The sequence below is a fragment of the Thunnus thynnus genome, chromosome 12 (assembly GCF_963924715.1).
Source record: "Thunnus thynnus chromosome 12, fThuThy2.1, whole genome shotgun sequence".
Classification (NCBI taxonomy): domain Eukaryota; kingdom Metazoa; phylum Chordata; class Actinopteri; order Scombriformes; family Scombridae; genus Thunnus; species Thunnus thynnus.
In genome coordinates this window covers 26110622-26124575 of record NC_089528.1, presented here as the reverse complement: position 1 = coordinate 26124575, position 13954 = coordinate 26110622, and the positions used below count along the sequence as shown (strand labels likewise).

General features: G+C 38.0%; 1 protein-coding gene across 2 annotated transcripts; it reads right to left on the bottom strand.

Annotated features, from left to right (window-relative positions):
• Window positions 1–669: 669 nt before the first annotated feature.
• LOC137194585 (sodium- and chloride-dependent betaine transporter-like) lies at window positions 670–13700 on the bottom strand. 2 transcript variants are annotated; one of them, XM_067606623.1, is made up of 17 exons: window positions 13640–13700; window positions 12277–12616; window positions 12122–12195; window positions 10947–12044; window positions 10735–10869; window positions 10390–10527; window positions 7884–7986; window positions 7350–7482; window positions 6595–6729; window positions 6082–6185; window positions 5701–5825; window positions 3665–3777; window positions 3439–3576; window positions 3240–3342; window positions 2724–2824; window positions 2372–2542; window positions 670–2158 (listed from the first exon to the last, which is right to left on the bottom strand). In XM_067606623.1, the coding sequence occupies exons 4-17, from the start codon at window positions 11098–11100 to the stop codon at window positions 2051–2053; spliced, it is 1761 nt and encodes a 586-aa protein (XP_067462724.1). In that variant the 5' UTR covers window positions 11101–12044; window positions 12122–12195; window positions 12277–12616; window positions 13640–13700; the 3' UTR covers window positions 670–2050. The 2 variants fall into 2 exon arrangements, with proteins under 2 accessions (XP_067462724.1, XP_067462723.1); XM_067606622.1 differs by having other exon boundaries at window positions 10947–11092.
• Window positions 13701–13954: the final 254 nt, after the last annotated feature.

The window sequence follows — 13954 nt, the reverse complement described above, 5'->3', positions numbered from 1 at the left end:
AGCCGATCTCAAGTATCATTCCTCAGCAAAAATATTGATAGGATTGTTCATATCATACCATGTATAGGCTTGCTTTCTTTTTTATTTTCTCTTGAATCTTGTAGTGTCTTGTAAGCCCATGTGGGCTGGGAACCTTTGGGTGTAAGACAATTTCTATGCCTTCATCTCATCACACCTGGATTATTGCAACAGCTTTTTTTATTTGCCTGAACCAAAAATCTGCTGATTGACTGCTGACTGTCAGCTGCCAGGCTTTTAACCAGAACCAAGAGACATCACTCCTGTTTTAGCCTCTTTACATCGGCTCCTAGTATGTTTCAGAATAGTTTTTTAAGATCCTATTAATTACTTTTAGGGCTCTTCATGGCCTCTCTCCCTGCTATATCTGACCTCTTAGTAAAGTACGAGCTGGTACGTACTTTGAGATCTTTGGACAGAGTAATTCAATAAATTCATTCATTCATTATCTCACAACAGTAATGTAACTTTGACAAAAATAATTGCACTCTGACTTGATGTTCAAATGGATAGAGTCTGCTTAATGACTTTCATATCTTATGGAAATCAACAGAAACCAGCAGATGCCTGGAAAAAGTGAAACACAGTGGTATAGTTTGATCAATGATTTGCAGTGATGCAAAGTACACGATTTGAAGAGGCTGAGACATGTTAAAACTGGTATTGTCCTTTAATGCTCACTCTGCTGTACTGGTAAAATACATTTAGCTACAGTGTACCACAACAACTGGAGGGCAGAGCAAATAAACCAAACCATTAAATTTACACTGTAATGTGTTAAAACACATGCCCAGAAACATGTAGCATGGAACGCAAAGCATTTAAGCAGTTATAAGGAGATTATAGTTTGGAACCAGGAACAACTTGGAAAGATACATAACTGGGAGGGGTGTCCGGGGGTCCTCAATTAGAAATTTTTTTTTAATTTAAAACAAATTTCCTGCATTTCTACACCACCTAATCTCTTGGATTAAGTCTAGAAACAGCCTAGATTAGTTAGATTGAAGGTGCTATGAAAACTAAGAATGCAAGGTACTTACAATCATGACTTTGCATAGACAAACTAACCTAAAAACCTATTACTGGGAATTACGGTGTCTAAATAAATCTTAGCCACACTGAAAACTATGAGCTTAAAGGGGACCTATTATGCTTTTTCTTATTTTCAGTCATATATATGATGTTACAATGACGGATGTTCATGTTAAAAGTGACCACAGTGTCAAATAATGAGGTAAATGTATGTAGAAGTAATCCCGGTGAGCAAAAAGCACTGACTTCAGACTACTCTGAATGCTTGATTTCCACCAGTTTTTTCTACTTTCAGCCCGAGACTTCAACTTCTACTTGTGTCATGACTCAAGTCAAGCTGGCACACTGTAAGTATTTTTCCATTACCCAGCACAGCAAAGTAAAATAAGTAGTTTACTTGTTGGATGTACGCTGGTTGTCTGCAGGTCTTCATCAAACATCATCATCCCTGTGGCTGTTTCTGCTTGTACTATTCCTCCCTGCATTATTTCTAACTGAGATGCTGAACAAAGAGCTCCAAATATATCGATATCTTGTTATTTTGACCGGTTTTTAGCGCCACTAACGAAGCTCTGCTAATTCAGTGAGGAACACATTTCACATCCTGTAAATTCTTCAAAATAAAAGTCTCCAATTATTTAGTCATTTAAAAGCTTTTAATTTGATGGTGTAAAGCAGGAAATGTGTAGTTTGCATCGGTCGGTAACTTAATACGACACTGATACGGCTGCCCCTTGGCAGCTTCCGGAAAACTGGACAATCAGAGCACAGTGGGCTCATCAGGAGGGGGTCTCAAAGAGACAGGAGCTAAGACTGCCTGTTAGAGGCAGAGGCTGAACTGAGGGGCTGCATAAAGGGCCAGCATAAGATGAACAAGGAGTGTAAATTGTGAATCATGCAAAGCTACTCTAGTGGAGTAAGAAAATAAAAATATAGAGCTGGAAATAAGAATAACAGGTCCTCTTTAAACAATGACAGAAGAAGTGTCTAGCTGATGTGACTAAGATGTCTCTCCAAACGTCCTCAGCTCCATATGTATCCCATCCTCTTCCAAATTTCTTCTCTGTGAGACTGGATCTTCAACAGGATGACAAAGGACAGACAAACGCTGGAAAAAAGATGAGTGAGTAAGTTTACACACAACTTTAATCATTGGGACACTCAACAAGACCATTTGGATTTGGATAAGAGAATGTCATGAGTCTTTCTCTTTTTCTTCTCATCTTGCAGAGCATCCCTCAGTAGATATAAAACTTAAGTTGAAATCATAAATCAGAAAAAGAGGCATCCAGAGTTGCAGGAAATTCTTTTGAACACTGACCTGTCTGAAGGTGCCTGCTGTCAAACACATCTGTCCAGCTGCCCACAGTGGCACCATGAGAACAGAGGAGAGTGTCATGGTCCAGCCAAGAGCGTAGGCCCAGTTGGGGTAAACGTAGCTGTCGTTAATCCTGAGGTGTGTGTAATCAACCAGGTACAGCATGAAGGAAATCTAAGAATGTATGGGGATAGGTTTTTTTTCCAGAGGGAACAAAACAGAATTTCATGAAAAAAGAAGAGATGAATAAGTACAGAAACAGTTAAAAGTAGCCAAAGGTTTTCAGCACAAAATGTCATTTATTTTATTTAGGTAATGGAACTAAATACAGTCTATTAAACCTTTTCTGACTTACCAGTGACAGCAGAGGAATGATGTATCTCCAGCACACTTTGAAGAAAACAGATGGTCTCTGTCCAGTCATGTCCTCAATGATGTTAATAACACGGTCAGCACCTGATGGGAATTTAGATTAGACCTGTTTCTGCGTTGGATCTGGGATTTGCATGTGATCTCTAAGTTGCAGGTTTCAAAGTCATATGGAGGTTTTTATTAGTATTGCAGGGTATTGTTGCTAAAATGTGAATGACTGTGAATAAGACGGACAAGATAAACAGTCACTTTGAAACATTTGGTTACATTCAGGAAATGCAACCAGTCTGGCCAAAGCTATCTAAAATTAAATAATAACAAACACTCAAATTAGAAGCGTTTCTATTTGTCCTATTTTGTGACATGGGACAATATGAACAAAGATATAATCTCATGACTTATTACTGAAAACAAAAATATTTGAAGCACAGATAGTCAGATACAAATAGTCAGATCATATCATGAAAATAGGATATAATATAAATGCTTTTTTGCTTACCAAAACCCCAAGCCAGAGCCAGACACTCAGATAAAGCCATGAAATAATGAAAAGCTCTGGTACAACTATAATAATCAATAAGCTGGAATAGGTAAATCCCTCCCTAGAGCCAGAAGAGACAAGATTTGAATTTGAGAAAATGTTTTGAAAACAGATTGTGTGTTGTTTCAATGTGTTTTCATGGACTTATTTTATTCACCTCAGTGACCAAAGTCAGATGTATGAGGAAGAAGGATGAACAAACGACGAGGACAAAGATCTCATGTCTTCCTGGTTTACGAAACAGCTTCGGAAACAAGTCACTCACTGAGGTGACAAAACACTCAACTGTCACAAACTGGAGACAAAATAAAAAACAACTACATTAGTTTGTGCCTGCAATGCATTAGTTATCAATCAGAAGGTAATACCACAAAACAACATACATGTGTGTCAACACAGAGGAAAATCATCATCAGGAAAAAGCAGACAGTCCAGAACTGCGGTAAAGGCATCGTAGCTGTTGCCTGTGGGTAAACAATGAAGGCCAAACCTGGACCTGTGGATTGGAAATAAACAAGTTGGAAAGTACATTCTTTCTGTAGCTGTATTTCATAACTGAACACATTTCATTTCAATATAAAGGATATGGCCAATTTTCTATATTTTATTTACTGTCAACAAATCTTATGTGCAGAGCCAAACCACAAATTAACTAGAAAATGCAATTTCTGAAAATTGACAAAGCAACTCAGCTCAGCTCAGCACAGCTCAGCTCAGAGATTGACATCACCTGGACTCCTTCATCTCTACTGAGTTCTGCCCAAAGCAGGGCTCAAACTCACAACCTTTGGATCTAAAAGGAGTTCAGAAATGACATGACCTTAAACCACTGGACTACTCACACATGCTGTGTAGTGCAGGAAAAGATGTATTTAACAAGCATATCAATCCATATTTTAGGTAGTAATGTTAAGGTGAGCTAGAGAGGAATTGAATTCTGGTACAGGATAAAGATGTGTGGCAACTTTGTACATGAGAGCAATATTATGAGGAGCACTGCAGTGAGCAAGTATCAAACACACAACGTTGTCATCTAAGGTATTGCTGATCATGAGAGCAGTGCTTTAAACCACTGAGCCAACAGACATTCACAAAAATGAGAGGAAAAAATCTCCATTTTGATGAGGAAAATGTATTTGTCTCAAACCAGAGCTTGAAGCCCAGAGATTTGTACATCATTAGTGAAAGCAAGACTAGTTTAACATGAGAATGAATGATATGTGTAAAAAGTGTTTGAAGGAAGAGAGAATCTGTAAGTTTAAGAAACTGCAGTGAGAGAAGACACACATCCTGCAGACTGTATTGCAGTCAATGAGAACATGACAGCGACTCTCTATCAATTAAGGTTCAGATGTCAAAAACTATAAGTCCTATGTGAAATGTATTTACATTGTGAGAGAGAGGAGGCTTGTGGCAACATACTGAGGCAAGATATGTGCGTGAGGAGTTAAAATTGTGGGAGTGACAGCAGTTTAGAAAAACATTTCGGGCCTAAAAATATCTGTGCTCTCCACTGTGCCTGATCACATGACACACTGGTGAGACCTGAAAAAGTCCTCAAAACCCCTGACTTTGGGCTTAAATTGCTGAAAAACTACAAAAGATATCACTAAACAATCTGATAACTTTGATAAAGTTCAAAGTTTTGTGAACATTTTAAAGTTTGAATGGTGTCTGTACGATAAGGGACTTCCGGGCAGTTGAGTGTCAAAGTGACCAAGGTTCCAACTCAGTCCCATAGACTGCCATTATAAATTTTTCATGTTTTAAAAAATTATATAAAATCGCTGAAACGTGTTACATTTCGGAAAAATGCAAGCACACATCTGCTGAATGAGTTGCACAGATTGACAGTTGAATGTTTTTTATAGCACAAAGTATGCAGCAGTTGAAACACAGCAAAAAATGTACAGAAGACGGAATAAGAATAAAGAGTGAGAAGAACAATCTTCTTCCAGCAATCACACCTTTTTGTGGTACATGACATGACATCTTGACCTGACTTAATGAAGTTCTTTGAGAAATTAACAGTGTACTTATTGTCTTTGAAGCCGTTTCTTAACAAACTAATGCAACCACAATCTTCAGGCCAAAGGAACATGTCACCCAGTGCAACGGTGAGGCTCATTGATGTGTTTTTAATAGTTTCTGGACAACAACAGAAGTCTACAGCAGGCTTCATACACATGAGATTACATGAATATATGAAATTTGTTGACAATAAGACAAATATAGAAAATATATAGAAAATTGCCTGCCACATCCTTTATCTGTATAACTTTGAGTGTGAGTATGTGTATGTTTGCTACATAGTGTTTATGAAAATATTTCTATTGTGATTTTAACATGAACTCTTGGGAGACTAGCCTTGAGCTAAAAGATATTCAAAAATAAACACATTTTAAATCTTTGAATATACCAGACTCAGCCACAGCGTCGACAGTAACACCCTTTTTCTGAGCCAAGAATCCAAGTACAGAGAAGACAACAAATCCGGCAACAAAACTGGTCCCACTGTTCAGCAGACAGAGCCAGAAACAGTCCCTAGAGGTCACATTAAGACAGAATACCTTGTCAAAGAGCAGACATTTGCATGGTATATAAGCTATTTAAAATGGTGATGTGAAAACAAGTGATGATTTATTGTAATATTAATGCATTGTGAACTGCATCGACTGTATTTGTTATTTTGCTTGTGACAATTAACTCTAACTTAGACTTTAACTTATTCAAACATCAGAGACACATTTTAGTTAAAGTGCTCTTATAAAACTTATTGTGTTTTGCTGCTTATACTTACTTGTAGCAGTTGTTCTTGTAGTCATTATAGCTGCTCAAAACATTGAGAGTTCCTGCAGTCAGGCTGTAGGAGAAGCATATTTGAGATCCTGCCTCCATCCAGACCTGTAATATAACAAATAAATATAATATATATGTGGTGGGGAGTCCTGCATACTGAAATAAAAGTAGCATGTACACTTAATTCTCTAGTGAGACTTTTTCCAGAGTGGGCTCCACTTGCTGCTCCCCTGCAGGCAGCATCACCTGGACAACAAAAATTGTCATCTAGCCTGAGGTCTCCTGTAGCCAAGCTCCCATCATAGATTCAAATACATTAACTAACTAGATGAATGTTAAAGTGTCTAAATAAACTCTTCAGAACTGTTTTTGAACTGGATCCAGATGATCTAATTGGACCCGCGAGTTAGAAATATTACTTGTGACTGGTGGATTGCCAACCACTCTGGACAGTCTTTCTCTCACATGACCTAAAATGACTCAATGTGCTGTACATGGTATCAATATAAAATACCTCAAGGTTTGCCAGGCCGTTCAAATCTGGATACATGTAGTAGTAGATCCCTTCCCAAGCTCCAGGTAGAGTCAATCCCCTGATGAGCAATATCAGGAGCATCACGTAGGGGAAGGTGGCAGTGAAGTATGCTACCTTAAAAAAAACACAATTTTAACATCATCTTTTTTGTCATAATCAGAATTAATGGGAATTACTATTAATAATTAAAATTATATTTACATTATATAGCACTTTTCTAAATACAATTGCAAAGTGCATAACAAAAAGAGTACAGCATAAACATGCTAAAATAATTACATTTTAATTAGTATTTACAACTATGACAAAATAAAACAGTGAAACAATGAGGACCATGCGAAGATAAGAATTAAAAAAGGATAAAAATATAGCTGCATTTTTTATAAAAAAGGCTTTCCAATGAACATGAGTTTCAACCCTGTTTCCTAGAAATTATGTTTATATACTAAATTTTCTTCCAAATGATGTTGTGTTGGCAAACGTAGTTACTGTGGAATCTCAGGCTGTGCTGTAGCTCATAAGGGATATCAATGTTATAACCAGGGGCCTGACCATGCAAAGCCTAAAAATTGTAATCAAAATATTTAAATCAGTTCTAAAATGCACAGGGAGTTTGAGGTGAGCAACCGACTGAATTTAATTAATGAAAATAAGTTAAATATTAACAGTGGTTTCTACTGTATCTACCACAAGTGAAACATTTAGGATAAAATCCTATATCAATATCAACTCACCTTTGCAGAGGATCTGACACTTTTCCAGATACTGAAGTATGTGAACACCCAGCTGGCCAGAAGACACAAAACCAGCTCCCATCTCACACTGCCCAGCTCCTCAATGCCTCCAGACATGGCCAGCACTCTCCGTCTGAGGAGAAGAGAAATTACACATCGACATAACGTGAGACTGTTTACTACACTGGATGGTGGCAAAATGTGAAGGTCATCTACGATTGTGTAATTTATTAGTGCACTTTTATAAAGTTGAAAAGACAGATTGAAAAAAAAATTAAACTGCAAAAACACTGAATCCTACATTTCCCATAATGCAACTCATTAGCATCTTTCATTATAATCTCCATGCCTCTTTGTATGTCCATGTCTTTCATACTCCACAGCCCAAGTTTGAAATGCAGGCTTTCTGTTATAAATTTGTTTTGTCCAAGCCAGAGCTGAGATGACTCGGGTGACATCATCAAACATCAATCACAAGACATTATGCAAACCTAAGACAGCTTTAAAGGAACATTAAAAGAACATTAGACTCACTCCCAAAACTCAGTGGCAGCAGAGGTGGTGTTGGTCAACATGGTCTGATTTATCGTCACATTTGGCGACATAGAATCCAAAGTCTGAAGACCCATACAGTTCACTGGTTTAGAGAACAAATGACAATGATAAATGTGAGGAATTACTACTACAAACTAACAGAGAACATTTGACAACAGGGAGAGAACAGAACAACTAGTGAAGAATTGACAGATAAACTGCAAGCTGTTGTTACTAGTTGTATGACATAAAAAACAAGCGGTTACTGATGAGAAAGTTCAACAAGTTCAGAAAGTACAAAACTTTCCTCTAATGTTTGTAATGCTTTATTGTGCTATTGGTGAATTTTATTATTTTCTGCTTAAAAAAATGTCCAGTTTCATCATTAGGGCCTGAGCTCCAAAGGGGCGAAGACCCTATTGTATTTCGTGTGTTTGTTTGTTTGTTTCTTTCTTTTTTATTAATCCGCCAATTCAACCCTTAATTTGACCCCCTAAACATGCTCAAAAACTCACCAAATTTGGCACACACATCAGGTCTGGTGAAAAATTTGATAAAATGTCAAAATGATCCCCTAAAGTGCCAAAATGTGCTCAATAGCACCACCTATGTATCTAAAATGGCCGCCACGGCCTGTAGGAATGTCGTAGAGAGATCAAACCAAAACTCAATTATACATCTCATCAAGACCTATAAATCATATGCTGACACCCCTGACCTAAATTCAACAGGAAGTCCACAGACATGAAAGTACAACTTTTCCCCAATTTTGGACCCCGAACAAACGCTATCTCCTCCTAGGGCGTTAATGGTATCGGCTTCAAACTTGAATACATGACTTATTAGGTAAAATTGGCTATCAAGTGTTTGTCTAACGGTAAGACACCAAGAGATGATGGTTTAAGTATTGAGTTCTATAAACGCTTTCAAGATATCTTGACTCCCTTTCTTAAAATGTTATATAATGATATTATAATGTCTAAATCAATGCCTGTCAGCATGCGAACAGCTGTAATTTCAACAATACCCAAACCTGGCAAAGATCATATGCAAATGAGTAACTACAGACCTCTTAGTTTGCTTAACAATGACTACAAATTATTTGCTGAAATGCTTGCAATACGTCTTGAAAGAGTGGTTCCCTCATTGGTCCATTTTGATCAAGTAGGGTTTTTTAAAGGCCGTCGTGCAGCAACCAACATGAGAAGGCTCTTTCAGATAATACATAGAGCCGCTTCACTTCAGCATCCAGCAGTAATGTTATCGCTGGATGCTGAAAAAGCATTTGACAGGATCAAATGGCCATATTTATTTTATACTTTAGGAAGATATGGCTTTGGACCTATATGTATGCAGTGGATTAGGGCACTGTATCACAAACCACTTGCCTGTGTGAAAACAAATGGAATTGTGTCCTCACCCTTTGAGCTAACTAGATCAACAAGGCAAGGATGTCCAGTCTCACCAATAATTTTTATATTGTCATTGGAACCCTTAGCATGTGATATTAGAGCTAACCAACAAATAAGTGGTATTAATATATATGGTTATGATTTTAAGTTAAATTTATATGCAGATGATATATTATTAATACTCTCAAATCCAGCAACCTCAACCCCACACGTATTTAAGCTCATAAATGAGTTTGGAAATCTTTCAACTGGATGACTTTTCCAGCTCATCTTACCCAAAGGTAGTCTGGAAGAAAGAGGGACTGAAATATCTTGGTATCAATATCATCTCCCCCATTGAGAAGATATTTGAGATAAATGGTCCTAAATTGATTAAAACAATCATAGAAGATCTTGCCAGATGGGGAACACTTCCGCTGTCCTTGTGGGGTAGAGGCTTTTAATGGCAAATACCCTATGCTCTGGGCCTGTCATGAACAGTGTGAGGCCGGCAGTTGGAAATGGATGGAACAAAAAATTGTTGGTGAGAGCAAAAAACAAGTATCCCTTTCTTCTTTGTGGTATTGTACAAAGCTCAATATAAATATTAAGAACCCAATTATCAGTTTTTCATGTGAAATAGCAAAAATAATTGAAAAGAAATGTGCAATTGATGGAATACTTTTGCTTTCATGTCCATTATGGGTGAACCCATTATTCGCTGCTGGAAGGAAGACTCTTATTAATAAGGAATGGGGAAGCCATAATGTTAAGAACCTAGGCCAAATCTTAAAGCAGGAGAGAATAATCAGATTTAATGAGCTTAAAGCTAACTTTGACCTCAATGATCGGTGTTTTCTGCAGTATCTACAGTTAAAATCTATAATGCAGACACTTATCTCTTAAAGTGTCATACTGTCCTCAGATAAAAATGCAGATAACACATTCATTCCTCTGTTTTCTGTTGTTTCCTTGACACTCTGTCCTCATTTGCTCCTTAATTTTGCTGTTTCACCACATTACATGATTTTATTTAATCTCACCTTGACTACTGTAATGCCCTGTTTATCTAACATTTTTATATAATGAAAAGTAAACTACAGTCAAACCTTTACCTGTATTCCAGGTGTTGTCACAGGTGACCCAGGGGAGCTGGGATCTGAATGAGAACACCAGGCAGAAGAGAGCCCAGACTTGGATAATAATGTAGCTGAAGTCATAAAGTTTCAACACCAAATGTCCATATCCAATTCCTAAAATACAGAAAAATAGTTATTAGTTAAGTTAAAATAGTTTTAAATCTTTAGATCTAGTTTAGATATTCATTTGAGCAACATATTCAGAGTTAGTTTGAGACACAAACAATTTGATTCCTTATCATTTCATGTAAAAAGTGAAACTTAGATGTTTTTCATCATCTGTTGATTGTCACCTTTTTAGCTCAACATAAATCAACTCACCTTGTGCAAGTGGACAAAATTTCCTCCAACAGGTGACGAATCCTTCCTGGGTGTACTGACCAACTGTACTCTCCAGAAGGAACAGCGGTATCCCAACCACCACAGCTAACAGACCATATGGCACCAGAAAGGCACCTATAGGTATATAAATACAGAGATATGGATGATCATGTAATCAACTCTTCAGTAGATTCAGAATTTGTATGATTTACCTCCTCCGTTCTTGTAGCAGAGATAAGGAAATCTCCAAACATTGCCCAAGCCGACCACATTTCCTGCAACAACCAGAATATATTCTGTTTTACTGGCCCACCGTCCTCTGTCTCCATCCCCTCTCTGATTCTCTCTTCTTCTTTCTCTGTTCATGTCAAGATCAAGAACTACGTCCGTTGTGTGTTTCTGTTATGATTCCAAAATACTGCAAACTGATCTTTGCTGCTGATGTAACCCCTGTGTAAATTCTAAGAGTTAAACGCACAATATGTAATTTCAGCCTCTAGAGGTCTCTCAATCAAAACAATAACAAAAGATGGAGTGTGATGATGGTGTGAAGTAGCAAGGGATCATGGGAGTTGTTGTCTTCATTGTTGAACAACCAGCTTCTCAGGGATAGGATTACTCCAGTGTTCATCGTTCAAGATGTTTTTTTCACCGGTGTTACAAATCAACTGGTTTTCCTGTTAACTGGTTACCTTTATTTGTAACCGTTGGGAGTTTCCCATGGCGACAGCAGATGTTCAAATCACAGAGAGGAAACTTTGCTGACCTTGTAAATGTCTGATTATGATTGTATATCACTCATAATTTCACAGACTAGACTATCCATCTGGTTAATTCAGCTTATGGTTTATAGAGTTCAATGAAACTTTGGGATCAGAAATATTCTTAACCATATTTTGATGTATTTTCTTCAAAATAAAAACTCCCCACCCGGGTTTCGACACTGGGTGTTAAATATAAAGGAATACTTACAGTACATTGTGCTACACCACTGAGCAATGTGGCTTTGAGAACTACCAATATACCCAAACACACAGCCTATTTGGAAGCAAAAACAACTGTATGTTATCTTTGGGTTTTGAAATACCTCTGCTAGATTAACTTGTGACCACTGTTATTGCAGTGATAGCAGCCACACAAGCCCAGTTTGTTGTGCCTCTGAAGTTGAACATTTTTCATAGATGCCATCAATAAGCTGAATTAATCAGATGGACAGCCTAGTCCATGGAATAATGAATGATATAACAATCTAATCTAATCTGCCCCACACAGACCCAGTGGAACCATCTAGTACATGACGTGCATTCAATCTGAAAAACAAAATAAACTTTGGGCTCACAAAGTGAAAATAAATTCAACATTATGGAGCTGAGTTATGGTTTCTTACCCAGTCAACATGGGTCTGTGCAGTATTTCCTGGGCTTTTCTCCCCACAGAAATGGCAAACATCCTCCATTGCATCTGTCACAAATATAGTTATTGAATTTTCTGTATATTTAGTTAAGCATTTATGTAACCGTCACATGACCATCACATTCATACCTGACTCGGAAATCAGCATTTGGGCCATTTCCATTCTCATTTGGTTGACTGCCTCCATGTCAACCGGAAAGTCTGCACTCTGTCCCCTTAATATATGCACTGCCACCTTGAATACAGATTGAAGTAAATTGTCTCATTGAAAGAGATGGATTAACTGACAAACTGGAAAACACACACCAGCACCCCACATGATGTAGTGTCATGCTGGTGGGGATGAGAAATTGTATCACACGACCACTTGGAGATGTTTATGTTCCTCCTTCTGATGAAGGCTCTACATCAGAGGTCACTAACCGCAGTCCAGGTCCGGACCCAGAAGCTGTCCCATACGGACCCGGACCTACAGCCAAGACAGAAGGTTATGATTAAAAACCTGACGGGCGCCTCTATTTTAACTGGCGCAGCTTTTGTAGTCTTTACGGTAAATGTTTAGTAGCTGAGGAAACGCACAGACCAATTGCATGCGAGTGAAGCCATACCACGTGATACAACTCAGCCAATGAAGTTTGTGCATTCCAGGCAGGAAACATTGCGACTCCGCAGTGCAGACAGGTGAGAGAGAGTTGGAGGCAGGGCAGGTGAGACGGTGAAAGTTGAGAAAAAGACGAGTGAGACGGAGAAAGGGAGAGAAAAAGACGAGTGAGACAGAGAAAGCTGAGAAAAAGACGAGTGAGACGGAGAAAGGGAGAGAAAAAGACGTGTGAGACAGAGAGAGGGTAAATACAAACGGATGAGACAGAGAAAAGGACCAGTGTGACGGAGAAAAGGAGAAATACAGACGGGTGAGACAGAGAAAGGGAGAGTAAAATAAAGAAGGAATGGCGCTCTCCAAAAAAAGAAACGTGGACAGCGAAAATAGAGCATTCAATCCGGAATGGACAGACTCATTTCTGTTCATACTTCCCACTGGGAACACTAAACCAGTGTGTCTCATAGGTTCAGAAACCGTGGCATTAAACCACCGTTAAACCATTAAAACCGTTACATTAAACATATCAGCAGTCATACATATATATTATTATTATTATGTTATGTGACAATAAATATTGTCAAAAAGTTTTTGAATTGTACTGAATTCATTTGATTTGACAGTCAGGTATTGATTACATGCAGATGTTGATACAACTACTAGCCTACTGAAATATATATCACATTACATACTTAGACATTATATCTTCCTGACCTTTGCTTCAAGACATTTTCTCTAACTTGACTTCTTTAAATTTTAGTTGAATACCCCTGCGCTACATTATGAAGATAGAGGGGTGAAAGTGTGAGATGCTGATTTGTTGGCTATATGAAATAGTCTGCCACACCAGAGATAATAGGTGCACTTACAAGGGATCATCCAAGATTTGCCTACCTTGTCATTTCATTGCATTTCTTCACCTGGGCACTGGTGGCACGAAAAAGGGTCAACAAACAGGGCCCTTCATTCCTTGGGGTACATAGCCTGTTAAAAATACACAGATGACTCCTAAATATGCATGAAACATGAAGAGTCTAGGTGTGCTAAAGATGGGCATACAAACTTGGACAAAAGTCCACTTACCACCAGCTTCCAGTGTCTGTCCTTGCAAACTGCTCCAATAAGTACATCATATTTTGCAGCAACCAGCTACAAAAAGTCCAGTTGTTAAAATGAACTTAACATTCTGAATAAGACATTGTTAGAATT

Excerpts from the sequence above, each read along its gene's own strand:
- LOC137194585 (XM_067606622.1), bottom strand. The coding sequence starts at position 12,195 with ATGCAATGGAGGATGTTTGCCATTTCTGTGGGGAGAAAAGCCCAGGAA. Across the intron at positions 7,987-10,389 it reads TGACAACACCTGGAATACAG|TGAACTGTATGGGTCTTCAG; the intron begins GTAAAGGTTTGA and ends TCTCTAAACCAG. Across the intron at positions 7,483-7,883 it reads GCTGCCACTGAGTTTTGGGA|ACGGAGAGTGCTGGCCATGT; the intron begins GTGAGTCTAATG and ends TCTTCTCCTCAG.